The 17,921-nt window shown below is 42.0% G+C and overlaps 1 protein-coding gene across 1 annotated transcript in view; it reads left to right on the plus strand.

Annotated features, from left to right (window-relative positions):
- Positions 1 to 17,921, plus strand: part of RXFP2 (relaxin family peptide receptor 2) — a 70,066-nt gene that overhangs the window by 15,504 nt on the left and 36,641 nt on the right. Inside the window, 6 exon segments of the mRNA XM_075418514.1 lie at positions 3,127 to 3,234; positions 3,236 to 3,341; positions 5,106 to 5,232; positions 5,235 to 5,496; positions 7,065 to 7,245; positions 8,513 to 8,674. Coding sequence (XP_075274629.1) covers positions 3,127 to 3,234; positions 3,236 to 3,341; positions 5,106 to 5,232; positions 5,235 to 5,496; positions 7,065 to 7,245; positions 8,513 to 8,674 — 946 coding nt within the window.

The raw sequence follows: 17,921 nt of genomic DNA on the forward strand, positions 1-17,921 counted from the left end.
ATGCAGGTATAACCTGAATGTTTTATGTGGTCTAGTTATTCAAACTGCTATTTTCTAATGTTAAATTTTCTGACATATTTTAGTCTATTTTTCTAAAGATCTCTTCTCTGTGAGGCTTCCTCTACAGTCAGCAGAGAAGAAACCTTGCAGGACAAGAGTCTTTTGACTCAGCTGTGTCTGAGGAGATGCTTCTCTCCACTGACTTTAAAGGAAACTCAGCTACACTGAGGAGGTCTAATGTCAGGTGAAACAAAACCCAGCCCAGATGCCTGAATCTACAAAATGAAAAAAAAAGTAAAATTAATAAATAAACAAAATCATCTCAATGCTTTGAGTGGCTAACGGAGGAAGGTGCAGGTCCTCATCTACAAACACATGCTCTTCAGTGATTTGTACTTCTAGTTGTACAGCCCGTCGCTGAATCACTCACTGCTACAGCTTCTGCTGCCAGCCAGTCCATGCCTGTGGTTTGTGCAAACCCCAGAAATGCGATAAAATATTCAGCTTCCCTCTGCCTGCCAGACTGTCTGTACGTTTGTCCATCCTTCCGAAGAGAGGCCCGGCTGTATTGTCTACAGCAGCTGCTTCCAGTAATTCAAACCCAAAAGATCTTCAGTGTTCTTGTCTTTCCTCAGCCGGCCCACAGCTACATGCCAGTACTTTGGATTTTTCATCACAAGCTTGCAGCTCAATCTTACTTTGAACAATGGAGGGGAATTCTCACTTGCCCAAGGAAAATCTGAGAGATTTATACATTTTGACTTCTTATTTCCTCCTCTCTTCTTCTGATTCTCATAGAATAAGCTGCCTTTCATCTCTGCTTGTTCTGGGCTTGTTTGTGCTTTCAGTTCTGTGACTCCTTTGTCGGTTGGAAGGCCCTCTGGCCAAGGTTTATATTAATAAGATTTTAAATGACACTGCTGTGAGCAGATGAGCTTAGCACCCAGGGAAAGAGACAAAAACCTGCACAAGTCACTGCGTGTGCTTCCCTTAATGGATATTGCATCGGTTGCTGAATGCCCTAACTACAAAGGGAGTTCAGGCTAAATGCACATCCCTACAGCATAATCTTCCAGTGAAAAGCTCAGTGTGATGAACAGTCACAGGATCACTCCTACTGAATACAGTCAGGATTTTTCCGTAACATAGTTTCTTTAAGACTTATGATTTAAGAAAAGGTTTGTTTGTGTAATTCAAAATCGATGACTACAGAAAGTCCTATTTAATATGATGTATCTGCAGATCACAATATCTGCATATTTTACTGATACCTGGAAATTAACTGAGATTCTAAATACAAACAGAAGAATCTTTCAACATATGAGGAACGTCTCCCACATGTATGTATGCAAAATAAAAGAAGGGATAATTAAGGGGGTGGGAGGTCCATGTAAAAATGTGCAAAACCATCCCAGGGTGTTGGTTTTCCATATTAATTCCATTGGTAGCCCAATTTCTGCAAAAAAAAAAATACATTAAATGTTTCACTGTATTAAACAGAAAAAGGAAACATGCTTCTCATTTTGTTCCCTTATTTCTAGATCATATCACTCAGTTCTGTTTCTGCCCTTCACACTTCTTTTTCTGGCTGAAGCGGAATAAATGATGACCTCTGAAGGTCCCTAACAACCCAAAGCATTCTATGATTCTAAATAAAACTGTGCTTACTTGGGAGCTACTGTAGCCTTGAGCTTAGCAGGCAGAAGTAGGATACCTCATTCATGTACACCAAAATCAGGAAATTACTTAAGAAACAGAGAAGTGATTATATTTTGGACATGAATAAAAGCCATACAAGATCATAGATAAGATAGTCACCTCAGTTTGCTGTCATAAAGTATGCCTTTTTCCTTCACTGTATGTCACATCTACATGCCAGTGACATCAGGTGCCTCTGAACTGCAATCCCTGAACTGAGGCAAAGGGCTTCAGGAGTGTCACACGTTCGCACATAATGCCAGCCAGGATATATACTCAAATGTCCCTTGCCTCTCTAAATAATTAAAAAGCCATTCTTGATAAGAAATCTTCAGGATTGTTTTTTTCCTTCTGATTTTGATCTTTCAGTCCAGAATTGCTCTCAAGTATTTAATTTTCTTATTCTATGCCATGAATGTAAGCAACTTCTTCAACTGTGCAATGTCCTTTCTGACTTTATTTCTAAAGAGCTTATATTATACTCTTTCCTCCACTTTTTACTACTTCTTGAAAAATAAAACTCAAATCAGCTACTGTCCACTTACTTACCAGCAAATGGTGGATACAATCAATAGGACCACATCAACATGCAGAATCTTTCACAGCTATAATTATATTACACCAGAATTTCATTTTCAGATCTATCCTTCACGTTTTATTTTTCATATGTACCAGAACATATTTTTAAATCTTGTACAAGTCAATGGGATGTAAGGATACATTTCCAAACAACCCTGCTCTTGAAGACTTTGCTGTATTAAAGCCTTTATGTCCTGTCCCAGAAGCCTTCTTTGAGAGAGTGCTGCCACTGAAGCAGAGAGCAATTTATTTGAATAATAGTCAAGGAATTGAAACATTTTAGATGTAATAATGGTCATTACCAAATTTTAGTTATTCCACAGGCATTGCATTACAAAATATGTTAAGGCAGGCAAAATCTTTATGCCAAGGACAGTAAAAACTCTGCTTTTGAAGCACCTTAGCATGAAGAACATCCACCTGCACACTGATAACAAACTCAGAGTAGCAAAGCAAGGTTCTTACAAGGATTGTGAAAACAAAAATTGTACCAGCTCTGACCATTCCTCTCAAGTCGTACGTGAACGAAGGGCAACGCTCTGTCTGCATATTACAGCGACCTGAAGGAAATCACAGGCAACTGCAGCCACTACCACCAGCATTCTTACTGGGGACCAAAAGGGCATGAGCTGCTAACAATGTCCTGAGTAAATCCTCCTTTGATTTAAGACCTCTCACAGCATGGCCTTTATAAGCACTAGGCATTATTTTGTTAGAATTTCTTCTCTTCGAGCTCCTTGCACCTAATTGCATAACTGGTACATAACTGTGACATTGGCTTGTGTTTAATCAGCAGCACTACATGTTCATTTCTTTACTTTCAGCTATTTCAAAATGTTTCACTTACAGTTTCTATGCACTCCACGTGCATCTATACACACCATTAACAGATGGGAGTTCATCATTCGAAGATCTCTCAGCTGACAACGTTCTGAGAGTATTTGTGTGTGTCACAGCTTGTGGTATGTTTGGGAAATCTTGTCATCAGAAAGAGATCATTTATCAAAGCAGAAAACAAGATGTACACTATATCAAAATTTTCTAAGTATGTATTGAAGGTACTCATAATACATTTATTTGATTAGTACATTAATGAAAATAACATATTACTATGGTATTGTATACTACAATATGACATATTATATATAATACATTACATTATGTATGTTCCAGTAATTTCAGTTTGCATTCTAGACACATGCTAGTTTCAAAACATTTAAAAATGTTGTGCATTATCTATTTTTGCACTCTTTTCTGATACTCTCAATGAAAGTGGATGTCCAAAAAATAACCAAGGTCCTTCAGTTCCTTGACTTTGGATAGTCAAGATGTGTACAAAGAATTTAAATATTTCACTTCATTAATTACTACTATTCGTTCTGCATTAAAGAATATGGACAACCTAGCTACTTGCTGTCTGAGTTTATTCTGTGATGTGTCAAATCACCATATCTCCTTTCTTTGCACAGGAAGTAATAGGTGCTTCTGTTATTTTTAAATCGTATATTTCAAAACATGAGTACTTCCAAACGATTGCACCATACCCTGTCCAGCAGTTGTTCCCAAATTAAGAATCCTCATGCCAATAGAAATGTGGGACCAAATCCATATTTGCTGTAGCCAAATCCTACTTCCTTGCAAGCTTATGGTGTAATTGTGTGATGCTGTTTCCTGGTAATTAACCCTTTAAAAACATATGAGAATTCTTATTACTTCCCCTCTCTTTGTTCCAGCTAGCCACACCTACAAACTCTGCTTTCTGACTGCATGGGAACTTCACGTAGGAAAGATTTTGTTTTGCATGACTTCACATGCTTACAGTGTAGATGTCTCTGAACTAGGCACCTTGCCCTCTCTTTATAGTCAATGAATTGTGCAATTTCCCTAATTCTAAAAAAGATGCCCAAGGTAGGTTTAATGAATCATGTCCCAAAAGTATCTGTTGACTTCATCGACTGTAAAGACAGCCAAGGCACGACTGGTTCAGATCTTCACCTTTGTAAATGGTGAAGAGTCAGGTAAAATGAATACACCTTGTTAGCAGATACTTATTGTGGATGTGTACGATTAGAAGAAGTGAGTCCCAGGCAAGATATCAGAGATCGACTGTGCATTTATTATATAGTGTCATGTATACACTACACAGTGCCATAGGCCTGCCAGGTCTTCCAGACTCTGCTGAGACCCTTTCATCTTGCTCCTGTTTGAATCTCCGCCACTGCAGTATCTGTACCGTGAGCAGTGCCCAGGCGCTGCTGTAGCCTCTCTCCGATGCTGGCTGCTTGTGTGCCAAATGCAGCCATTGCAGCGATTCAGTATTGACCCAAAGGCTTGTCAAGTATCAGAACAGGCTGCCCAGGGAAGTGGTTGAGTCACCCTCCCTGGAGGTGTTTAAAAGATGTGGAGGTGTGGCACTGATGGGCATAGCTTAGTGGTGGACTTGGCAGTGTTAGATTTACAGCTGAACTTGATGATCTTAAAGGTCTTTTCCAACCTGAATGATTTCTAACCTATGATTCTACGATTCTATACTATTCTGCTGTCTGCAAAAGCCACCACGCCGGCCACATCCAGCAACCCTGACCCCAGGTTGTTGTGTGCTCATGGGAGACCCATTTGGCAACACGTCTACCTTTGTGTCCCGACACCAGCTGCCACTGTCCCGGTTGTGACTGGGGGGCTCACAGCCCCACAGCACATGAATTCTGATGCCAGAATCACAGTTAAATTATTTTGAATGCCAGCTAGAGTTTGGTTAAACATCAAAGTAGACTACATATAAGCATTTCATTGATTTTTTTCAGCAAATTATGAAATCTGTTTCTTACATAGCTGCTGATTGTCTTATGGGAGTGTATTTGTTCTTCATTGGAGTTTTTGATACTAAATACCATGGACAGTACAAAAAATATGCTGTGCTGTGAATGGAAAGTTTACCATGCCATATCATGGGGTTCTGCTATTGAAGTATCTGACCTTGGAAAATTATTTAGTGATCATCATTCCCTTCAGTAATATCCATCCTGGAAGGCAGCAGACTGCAGTAATTCTTATATTGATATGGATTTCTGAGTTTGTCATAGCAATAATCACAGTCTAGGATGGGGACTCTTTTTTTGGCAAATATTACAGGAAAAATTGAGTTTGTTTCCTACCTAATTCTGATGAAAGAGAGGACATTGCAGGCAACAGGTATCCCCTTGGTATTCTTCTTGGTAAGTTTAATTTTTAGTATGCTATACTTCTTCATTAATACTATTTTATTAGAAAAAGTGGCAGTCAGCCTACAAAACATTCACTGATAGATGCACTTTTCACTACACGGTTGATGTTCATGTTGTAATACTTCCCAAAGGTCCACAACAGGAGCAGAGCCTTGTGTGCTGTGTGCTGGCTGCACACTTAAAAAGGTCTATGTCATCTGAAGAGTTTAGTATCTAATTTAAACAAATCACAAGCAAGTGTCACAAAGAAGAGGCGAAGACACAGAAGGAAATAGTAATTTGAATAGGAATAAGATAATGAAATTACTTAGTGATACTGTGTGAACAGCCCAATGGTTTGAAACCTTTTCATTTGTATAAATCAGTCAAATAGCAACCTTCAACTACTACTCCATGCAGTCTTCACTGGATTGCAGAAAACAGTGATAATATAAATAAAAATGGATGAAAATTTGAAAGTGTGGCTTTATGTGCATTATACTGGCAGGGAATAATGATTAAACATACATATATATATATGTATAAACTAAACTGGAAATGAACAGCCCCAGAAACTTCAGCCTGAAATATATCTGAGCTGTTCATGCTCAGTCTCAGCACTCTCTCACGGCAAAGACAGCTACCAAATGATCTTCTCCCTGACTTGCATTTGCAGATACATAGAGATTATTTTGACAGCACCTATTTAATAGTCATTCCTCATCTTAGCTTGATATCAAAAAGATGAAAAAGCTACATTCCAAAAGATCAAACTAGTTTTTAAGAATTATATCAAGTAGAAAGTAAAAAAGGCAACAAACATGTCAAAACAGATTCATGCAGCAATTTCCCACCAATAAAATTACTGTGTTACACTTTGCAATTCTTTTAGTTTGTTTCAATCCATATTTCTGAGCAAAAGCCTGCTTTCAGGTGCTGGGATCTTGACATAAATGGCTCCTTCAGTGGCCCTCAGCTACTCATCGGAGTGCTCCAGTCCATGGAGCTGCCACCTGATGAACTGTTAAAAGCCTTGCTCTGCAACACAGCGCAGCGCGATCAAAAGCCGAGTCGCACAGCTTGCTCTGCACATGTTCTTCCATCAGTAATTTGCGATGGGTATACAGAACCGAGGAAGCCAGTCTGAAATGAACAGACGCCTCAGATCGGTTTGTCGCTTTGCCGGGGAATATCTTGTTCTTTCCACACTACATGAGAGTCCTGCAGGTGGTTTCTGTTTCAGATTTACTGCAGCATTTCCAGTCAGGAGACCAGATCTCTGTGGAATCATGGGCCCACCCATACTGTGTATTAACTGTGTTTCTATAGTAACTTCTTACAACTGCATCACATCTCGCTGTGTAACAGATGGGAACACGTGGTATGTGAGCAGGCTGTGTGACAGCAGACAATACCGAGGAGCTGTTTCTAACGTAAAATTGGTATCAATGTGCTACAGACACATTAACGTAAAAATTCTAGCAAAATAATGAAAGGGAATGAAACAGGTAAGTGGTCGGGAGAAACAGAAGAGAGCAAAGACCATCTCAATGCCATTTGTTTCAAATCTTGTTTCCCCACAAGTGTGAACCTTCCAGCCTCCATCACCATCGTGTTTTCATAGGTCAGCATGTTTTGTTTTGTTCAAAAAACTGCCCTTCAGACGTCAGAAGTAAGGAGTCACATTCACAGGGATGTTGCTGTTGACAGTCGATATTTTTTTTTAGTAGTATTCACGGATGCCATCTGCTGGATTCCTGGTTTTGTCATTATTCGAGGCAGAAATTACAGGTAATGCTGTGTAAGGGTGTGATTTCTTTTGTTAAAGATTCATTTTAAACCAAACCAATTCTGCCAGAGGAATTCTAGCTAATCATGGGTGAAGAGTAAGTATTGCCCCATATATCTGGGGCACTTTGTGTTCAGAAACTGAGCTTCGAAGTCTGTACATAAAATCCTCAGTCGGCATATGTAGGCGAGAACCAGAATAAGCTCTCCAGCAAAGAGGTTCTCCCCTGCTACAGCTGCAAAATCCCACGGTAATGTAAGTCCATTAGTTTGACTGTCAGGGAAGTAGAACTATAACAGGTGGGTCTTTAAGCAACCCAGAGACCCCATTTGTAAGTGCAGGTAATGACTGCCAGGGGGTCCTGAGGAGGCCACCGCCCTCCCGCTCTGCAGGGCAGCACACCCTCTCCCTGTCCTGCCAGCCCGTGGGGGAGCTGGGTGTAAGCTCACAGCTTGTCAGCACTGCTCCGGCTATACGCAGCCCTGCTAGTCCCGCAGCTGCTAACAGATAAAAGGTAATAAAGGTGTCTTGCTCTCCTGTTATAATTCTAGAAAGCTGATGCCTCATGTTTGCAGAAGATTGGGTAAATAGCTCTCCATAATATGAAAGGCATTAAGAAATGTAGCAAATTGTCAATGATTTTATCATAAAATTTATTTAGCCTCACTGGCAGCACTGAAATCTGTTTGCGTAACCAGGAGAAAAGTGATCACATTTAGGTTGTTAAAAATAAAACACGGCCATCGTGAGGGCGTTCAGAAGATGAACGACTGTGGCTGGCACGGGGCTCTACACAGCTCAGCTCATGGCCCTCTGAGCAAGTCACTTCAACCCTCTGTACTCCAGGTTCCCCTCTGTAAAATAATAGTAACAATAGCTTTTGTAAGGCTTTTTGAAAGGTACTGATGAAAACTGCCACATAAAAAATAGGTGTGGGATTTGGATTTATATTAAACACTGTCTTAAACAGAGATGGACTTCAGCTCATGTTTAGTCCTTTTATTAAATTCCAGTAGAGAAAGGCACTCTCTGGTGAAAAGGTCTTTTCCCCTTCTCATGAAAACCCGTGGTGAACTCAATGAAAACCACACTGAGCAATGCTGAGTTCAAACTCCTTTACTGTAAAAATATTACTAAGGTAGCATTCTGTAAAAAATGATATGAAGTGACATAAAGTAAAATAAAGGACTTCAAGTAAAAATAACATAAGGACATGTTTGCTTCTTTAGCATTCCTACCACAGAGCATACGAAGTATCTCACCTTTTTTCCTAGGCACCGTCCCTTCCCGGATAGTGATATTTGTTCTGCCAATGCACAGTGCCTTGAAGCCCATTCTCTATACTCTCACAACTCATTTCTTTAAGGAGAAGCTGAAGCAGTCACTGGGCAGTCATCGAATGACGGTAATTTTCAATAATGACCAAAAGTGTTTGGCCACTTCAGTCATACAGACAGACAATCCCCTCACCCATAGCTCTTCATTTATGCTTGGATTTCTAAAAAATAACTCACGGGGACAGTACTAACTTTTGTTTACCAATCTACAAGTGGTTGTTTCTCAGCAAGAGAACAGAAACAGGACCTAACTGCCTTACAGCTGCATTACTCTCTTTGAGATTCATATGTGGACTCTTTTTGGCCATTACCATCTCTGTATTAATCTTCCTGGAAAATAAAATCACAAGTGTTGCAGTCATCAGAGGAGCTCTGTATTGCAGATTGAAACACAGGCAGACTGTGCACTGGGGCTAAAAACTGCAATACTTTTCCACTGTTCACCCTCCTTCCCCTGAGAGTTAGTGTATCTCACAGAATCACAGAATCACAGAATGGTAGGGGTTGGAAGGGACCTCTGTGGGTCATCTAGTCCAACCCTCCTGCTGAAGCAGGGTCACCTACAGCAGGCTGCACAGGACCTTGTCCAGGCGGGTCTTGAATATCTCCAGAGAAGGAGACTCCACAACCTCCCTGGGCAGCCTGTTCCAGTGCTCCATCACCCTCAGAGGGAAGAAGTTCTTCCTCATGTTCAGATGGAACTTCCTGTGCCTCAGTTTGTGCCCATTGCCCCTTGTCCTGTCACTGGGCACCACTGAAAAGAGCTTGGCCCCATCCTCCTGACACCCACCCTTCAGATATTTGTAAGAATATATTAGGCCCCCTCGCAGCCTTCTCTTCTTCAGGCTGAACAAGCCCAGCTCCCTCAGCCTCTCCTCGTAGGACAGATGCTCCAGTCCCTTCACCATCCTTGGAGCCCTCCGCTGGACTCTCTCCAGTAGCTCTTCATCTTTCTTGAACTGGGGAGCCCAGAACTGGACAGAGTACTCCAGATGAGGCCTCACCAGGGCAGTGTAGAGGGGAAGGAGAACCTCCCTCGACCTGCTGGCCACACTCTTCTTGATGCACCCCAGGATCCCATTGGCTTTCTTGGCACCCAGGGCCCACTGCTGGCTCATGGTTAACCTGTCGTCCACCAGGACACCCAGGTCCCTCTCTGCAGAGCTGCTCTCCAGCAGGTCCACCCCAAGCCTATACTGATGCATGGGGTTGTTCCTCCCCAGGTGCAGGATCCTGCATTTGCCTTTGTTGAACCTCATCAGGTTCCTCTCTGCCCAACTTTCCAGCCTGTCCAGGTCTCACTGAATGGCAGCACAGCCTTCCGGTGTGTCTACCACTCCTCCCAGTTTGGTGTCATCAGCAAACTTGCTGAGGGTACATTCTAACTCTTCATCCAGGTCGTTGATGAAGAAGTTAAACAAGACTGGGCCCAGTACTGACCCCTTGGGGACACCACTTGTTACCAGCCTCCAACTAGACTCAGCGCCGCTGATGACAACCCTCTGAGTTCTGCCATTCAGCCAGTTCTCAATCCACTGCACTCAATCTGCACTTGCTAGCTATAGTCTTCACATAATATGCACAGATCAAGTGAAAGGACTTCTGTCTCATTTGGTCTGGTGTACCAATTTCAGGATACATCCTTGTGGAGAGGTGTTTCTCCCAGGGTTGGAAGTCCTTGGTGGGAGAAGGCCAGAATGTTCTACGCAACGTGCAAATCTGTATTAATCTTGTAAGATTTGAGTAATATGTGAGCTCTGCAGAGTGGTGAATGTCTCTTTGTGCACACAAAGTCACTACTCAGAACTGCAAGACCTGAGCAGTGTTACTACAATATTTTTAAGGTACTAAAACTCAAGCAAAACTTCCTGTGTAAGCAACAGAGCCCAGACTGAAATAAAAATTAAATAATGAAGCTCTCAGAACGACCCTTGAAAGCAGTCAATTCATTTTTCATTGCATCAGTTTTTATGAAGCATAGGCATCTGGGCAGCATGGGTAAGCACATGCTTGGGGGATCATTTATGGAGCTGAGGCACTTGCAAGGAAGAACAATTCCCTGTTATTAGCTATGTTTTCATAACCACCTTAGCTATATTTTGACTTTACTGCGTATGAGCTTCCTACCTGTTATAAATAGAAGAATCAAGCTCTTGGAAAAAGAGTAAAGCAAAACTTTCAGCAAACTTTTACTGTTTTTATAATATTTACTACAGAAGGCTCCAAAAATGTTTTAGAAGCTCCAGTTCATAAATCATTCTGAAGTGTTATCAAACAAAAGGAGTTCAGAGCAATGAGGAAGATCCAGAAAGGGAAGAAAATCCCCAAGTGTCCGGGCACATAACTGAAAATAAAGAGGAGCCTGAAGAGTTAACATTTCTCAGCTGAGATGACAAGACTGAGTGTGTGCTTTGGGCCCACCCAGACTGCGAAATACGATGGACATATTTGAACCACCACGAAGGCAGGAAGTCAAGTCCCATAATAAGGTCATTGTACTGTGGCAATGAGCCCAACCATGAGGTTTTGACCCAAGTATTCACACAGCACACACTTCAGCGTGGGATTCTGTCTGAAGAAATCTAAACTTCCGTTTAGGTATCAGAAGATCCTCTCAGTCAGTGACCCAGTCGGCCTACTTTTCAGTACTGACCAACCCACTTGGTGCCTTAATTTGATAGACACTGTCCTGCTTGTCCTGAGCAGTCCCTGGAGCCTCCTGGGTTCAGCGTACCCCTGGTGATGGAGGAGCAGGAGTCCAGGGACAGAGGGGCTATAGCAGCTTGCTGGTTCATATCAGTGGCTTCTTTTCTTGTTGTTGTGGAGATGAAGTAGGTTCTGGCTGCTGTAGGTGCTGTAGGAAGTTCCCTTCCTTGGACACAGCAGGACTTTGGATTTGACGAATGGGTATGCCAGAAGGGAGCAAAGCAACCCTGCCATTGGTACCACAGAAGGGCTGGTCACACGCCAGGGCAGATGTCAGAGGGCAGCACCCCAGCGAGGCTGCTCTGCCACCTAAAACACGTGTTGCCTTCTGCAAACAGAGGTGCTGCCAGCTACCTATCATCCAGATTTCACGTGGCTGCCCTGGGGAACCCTGGAAAGGAAATTTCCACCCCTGCACCCCTTCCTGACATACCAACTGCTGCACCTCTGTGCTACCCATGGGTTGCTACCCATGTGCATTGTAGCGGCTAAATAGCAGGGATGGGAAGGGAAATTAGTCTTGAATACACCTCTCTGGGCACTTCCCTAGGATAATGTAGACACTACTTGTCATGTTTTCCTCTCCTTGACAAAATTTTCACTAAAAGTGGTTCTTTCTCTTGAACTTTGGGATAAAGCAGAAATTGATCTTTATATAGCTTTGCTCTCCACCCAAATTTTATTTAATGAGACGGAAGGATACATTTCCACATCCATTGGTAATCTGTTCCAACATGTTATTATTTAAAGTACGTCCATTATTAAAATAAACAAATTAATTCAAATTTGTGTTTTCTGGGCTTCCACTTGCAGTAACTGAGTTGTCTATGAATATGAAAGAAGAAAGCTTTTTCTGTCTAAAATGTCTCAAAAGTCTGATTCTCATTGCTAATATATAAAAGCTATTTGCTTTTTGCAATAGCTCTACTCCTTCTTATAAGTTGTAAACCTTGATGGCCCTGCCCTCTTCTGATAAGATGTAAAAAATAAAAGACAAATTGTTAAAAAGCAAAGAAGGAAGAATTATACACAGAATCAGAGATTACAGAAACACAGAACCATAGAAAAACTGCAGTTGGAAGGCACCTCTGGAGATCATCTAGTCCAACATCCGAGCTCAAAGCTGGATGAGCTAGACCAGGCCTTCCAGGATCACGTCCACCTTGGTTTTGAGTATCTCCCAAGGACGCAGACTCCACAACATCTCTGGGTTGATTCTTCCAGTCTTTGATCACTGTACAGTTAAGAATTTTTTTTTCTTACATTTAAACAAAATTCCCTGTATTTAAATTTATGCCCATGGTCTCCTGTCCTGTCATTAGGCACCACAGAGAAAAGTCTTCTCTTCTCCAGGCTGAATAGTCCCGGCTCTCTCAGCCTCTATATGTCAGATGCTCCAGTCCCTGAGTATTCTTCATGGACATCTTCCTTGGACGCACAATTCAGCAGGTACATGTCTCTCCTGTGCTGGGGAGCCAAGACATGGATCCAGCACTCCAGATGTGTCTCACCAGGGCTGAGCAGAGAGAAATGATCACCTCCCTTTTCCTGCTGGAAACACTCTTCCTAATGCAGCTTTCGTCATTTTTCCTACAAAGGCACATTGCTGGCTCATGACCCACGTGTTCTCCACCAGCACCCCTAGGTCCCTCTCTTCAAAGCTGCCTTCCAGCTCTGAGGGTCCCCAGAGTGTACTGGTGCACAGGTTGATTCTTCCCCAGGGGCAGGGCTTGGCTTTTCCCTTTATTGAACCTTCTCAAATCCCTGTCAGCCCATTTCTCCAGCCTGTCGAGGTCCCTCTAAATGGCAGCACAACCAGCTGCTGCATCAACCCCTCCTCCCTGTTTTGTATCCTCTGCAAACTCTGTCCCATTGTCCAGATCATTAATGAAGATATCAAACATTGCTCGCCCCAGCACCGACCCTGGAGTGCTTCACTAGTGACTGGCCTCCAGCTGGACTACGTGCCTCTTAGCCTGGCAGCTCAGGTCTCAATCCACCTTACCATCCATTTATCTAGTTCCTATCACTGTAGTTTGTCTATGGGACGTTATGGGAGACAGTGTCAAAAGACATTCTACAGTGGAGATAAAAAGCATTGACTGCTCTCCATCCACCAAGGCAGTCATCTTGCTGTAGAAGGCTATCAAGTTGGTCAAGTACAATATCCCACTCATACAAACATGCTGACTGCTCCCAGTCATCTATTTGTCTTGGAAATGGTTTCCAGGATTATTTGCTCCACCACCCTCCCAGGGATCAAGGTGAAGCTGACTGCCCTGTGGTTCCCTATATATAAACTGTGGTTCCCTAAATATAAAGCTGACTGACCTGTGGTTCCCTAGCATATAAAATACTGGGGGGGAGTGGGTTTAAAAAGATTTGTGGGATTTTTTTTTCCTCTCTTTTGACCGTAATTCTTTATAAATATTTCCACGGCTATTTGTCTAATTTTTAATAAAAAAACCCCAAAAAAATAAGATCAGCAGAAACAGCTGTGCCTGAACAAATATCGCTGACATAATCGCTCACCATGAAGAACTGAAAGGAGAGTTGCCTTTGTACTGTGTTAAACATTTTTACTCTGTTGTTACTGGGATTTGTTTAACAAGCAAATAGAAAAAAAACTAACAGTTGGTTCTACAACATAACTTTTTGACAGAACACAGTGATGAATAAAATAATTTCTCGTCCCTCGCAGCTAGTGGTTGATCAATGAAAAATGAAACACAGAAGCAGGAACTGAAGGTGAATAGTGGACATCCCAAGTGCAGTTCAATTGTCTGCAATGCAGGGAAGTTTTTTCAGGTTATTATGAGCCTGATGGCAGCAGAGAACATTCCCCTGTATCAGTGAATGACTGATCCACAAACGCTTCAGCCTTGGAAATCCTAATAGGAGATACTCTAACTCAGAGCTAGATCTTTTAAATGGTAATCTTTTATATTATCTCCCTAGTCAAAAGAAAAGATAAAATGGATCAGACAGGACCAGCTGCAGTGATACTAAACTATGTCCACAGGATGATGTATTTAAAACCAGAGATTTTAAAACTCTTGCAGAAATCCATTTTATTCAGCATTTTCAATTTTTAGTGTTTTACAATAAGTGTGTGCCCTTAGGAGAGTTCTAAAATATTGTGCATTATTCATTGTTTGTCCAGGATAAAACCACTTAGTTTTCCTATTCTGAATAAAGGTTGTTGAGGAGGCACACTGTAATATCAACAAAGGTCCCCTCAGGACAACACATGAATAATGAAACGGAAAGTAAAGTTAGTCACCTTCCTGTCTGCATAAATCTATAAAAAGTACTTCAGTATGATAGATGATGGTGGTGGTGGACTGAATGTTGAACTACATCTCTGCATTCAAACACACAGATGCCTTAAACAAATTATGTATCAAAAGAGAGCCTCTCAATTCTGAAAAAAAACCTGCATCAAAACATATTCAGGGCTTGGGCTGCCTTCTCCCATTATTCTACTGTTTAGAAATCAATAATATCAATAGTTTCTGAAAGGTCAAACAAGATGGTTCATTGGTATGAGTAGTATTTCAATGTTATCTGTTCTGCAGCCTAAACATGTAAGAAAAACAAAGCACTGAAATACCCATTGCATGTAAGCTAAAATGTTACAATGCTGGTTGTGCACACCAGTTGAAAATTAAATTTTAATCTAACGTCTTTGTTTATAATTTGACTCTCACTAATAAAACCAAAGGTCCAAGTAGTGCCAGTATCTCCTACGCGACATCTCTGCTTCCTTGAAAAGTATAGCAAACCTAAAAAACATCCTGGGGATTTTGTCTGCACCTAGAAACAGAGTTTCAGGGATTGCAACCAGCCCTGCACCTCCTGAAGCACAGCGTAACCGATACTTGTAATGACGCTATCTATTTCATCACCTTATTGCAAGACAAGACAGAAAACTCAAAGAGTTTAATGCGAAGCAGCAAGATGCTCTCCTCTTTCGAGGTCTGTTACCTTTTTTTCATGCTCCCTGCCGTTTGCTGTCTTTCCTCCATCTGCATTTCATTCCTGTATTATTTTTGAGATGTTTTGTGTGCACTGATAATAACATCTTGTAAGTGAATGAAATGCTGCTTTTCAGAAGCTGACATTTTAGTTACTTTTGCTTTGCTTTTGCCACCACACATAGAAAGGGGCAGGAGAATGACAATGGAGGAATTGGAGAGTAAATAATCTCATTTGTAAAGGTTCACCAAGCAGCACAGCACAAAGGAATTAACAAGATGTTCATGGCAGCTATTTAGCAACTTAATCACTTCTCTAACATGTGGGAGACTCACTGCAAGGGAAAAGGTATATCAAGAAAGGAATTCACTTTTACTAGAGATATTTTTTCCCTTCCTGACAGCACTAACAAAAATAACAGCAGTCCTTGGATTTTATTTCCACTTAATTATGTCTCTTCTACACTCCTGGAGACCACACTTCTAAGGCTGTTTCAAGCATCTTCATGTCAACTACCCTGAGCAAATCTACCATGTACTGCTTGAGAGGCCCTTCGGCACTAGAAATGTGCCACCAACGTTTGTGGCATCCACCACAAGCCCCTGCTGACCTTGGCCCTAACTCATAATTTCCTCATCACACCCTGAGATGCCATCATACAGCTCCAGGGAGAGGAGCTGCTCCCGCTGCAGCCTCTCAGCATCCACAATGATCTCAGTGGTCCCCGTGTGACAAACCCACGAAACTGAGAAAAAGGAGAGAGGAGAGCTGGGTGCTTCAAACAGCTCCAGGCACTGGACGAAGCACCATCTGTCATTCTGCAACACCAGATGCATAGAATAACCACGGGGTCATGCCACCAGAACTGACACCAGTCACAATTTTAGGGTAAGGAATTTCCCAGTGCTTTGGGAGAATGTCCGAGGGTTATCCGAAGGCTACTTAGGCAAAGGGGAGAGGCAATAAATTTATTTGTTAGGGAAGTGGCATGAGCAGTACAACAAGATGGCAGACACAGCCCGTCAAGCTTTAATGTTTTTATATCAATCAGCAGCAGTTGGTCGCACAGCAAGGAGAGCTCACACACTGTACCCATTTAAAGGGTAGCAGAGCTATGACCACAGCATGACATCCCTAAGGACCTCCAGCATTCAAGATAGCTTTTCTTCACCTGACCTCTCTCCACAGGACTGTGCTGGCCAGAAAAAAATCCAGCTACCCAGGGACTGCTTGATGTTTTGCTTTTCAATACAGGCAGTATTAAAGCATTGGAGGCATTTAGATTACAAACAATATCAAAAACCAAGAAACTAAACTGTACGCAAGCAATGATTTCAAAAATAGCATATCTAGATGGACCAGTATATCATTTAAGTGCAAAAGATTTATTGAACACTGCACTTACCAGTATCTATTGTGATGGCAAAAAGCAGTAATGCCATAAATCTTGTAAATCACCCACATATAACCATTCAGAATCCAACACTCTTTCACCCCAACAGCTACTAAGGGGATTATGTCACGGTAAAGTGCTCTTTGCCAGCCTGTGCAAATGTTTTACGACACTTTTTTCTACTACAAAATACTTATTCAAAGGGAGGAGTCCCTCAGCTTCAATTTCGGATGTCGGGTGATCCTTGATTAGATATGGTTTCCCAGATGAACAGGATGAGGTGAGGTGGGACCAAGGCTCTTCAGCTGTGAGAGTCTACGAGAAGTCCAAAATGGACACAGACCCAAAAGTGTGGCTCTTGATGGCACAAGGCAGAAGTGTTTCAACTGAAATTCTGTGGCATTTCTGCTACTATTTTCTCTCCTTGAATAGTTGTGCACCTTGGATAAGAGAACAGTGGAATAAGTCCTTCTATTGCTGACTACTGTAGAGAGTCCTCAGATCTCTAAAATCAGCTCCACTCAGCACAAGAGAAATGCTGTTCCAGCACCGGACTATCCCAACACAGAAGCTGAGATTATGCATTGAACAATCTCCACTGCTTCATACTTACAGAAGAGTTTGTAGTCTTGATCAGAGGTATAAAACTCCTCTGCTCTGATATTCCGGTGTCTTTTAATACCACTTGTGTAAATCAGCTTTGGGTACATAGAGAAGATAGCAAGGAATTGAGGTCCCCTGCCTGAGAAGTTCAGCTCTAGCTCTGCGAGTGCTGGATTTGCTGGAATAATTTTATTGATCCTTCTGCAAGCACACAGAGTCAGATCATCTCATCAGCACACAGCTGCAGCAGATGAGCTGTGCCATCAGAAAATTGTGTCCTGAAGGAACAGCTGTGGCCAAGGTACTTCCCTGCACCACATCTCCACTTCTCTGCACTGAAATGCAGTTTCCCCTTCTTGCTGCCACTCTAGCTTGGTGCTAAACCATGTTTTCTTGCAGGGCTGCATCTCAACTATATCACCAACCTGGTTCAGCTCACTGAATAAACAGAGAAAAACCAGCATTGCTGCAAGGGAGAGGTCAGGAATCAGCAGCTGGTGATGGAAGAAAGCATGGTGCCGTTTTTGGTGTCTGACAATATTTAAATCAGCTTAAACAGGTCATGAGACCACAGGTGGAGACTTGGGTAACGCTTCTTTGAGCTGCACTGACAGAAGTTTGACAACCTCCAGTAT

Source organism: Opisthocomus hoazin, chromosome 1 (assembly GCF_030867145.1).
Source record: "Opisthocomus hoazin isolate bOpiHoa1 chromosome 1, bOpiHoa1.hap1, whole genome shotgun sequence".
Taxonomy (NCBI): domain Eukaryota; kingdom Metazoa; phylum Chordata; class Aves; order Opisthocomiformes; family Opisthocomidae; genus Opisthocomus; species Opisthocomus hoazin.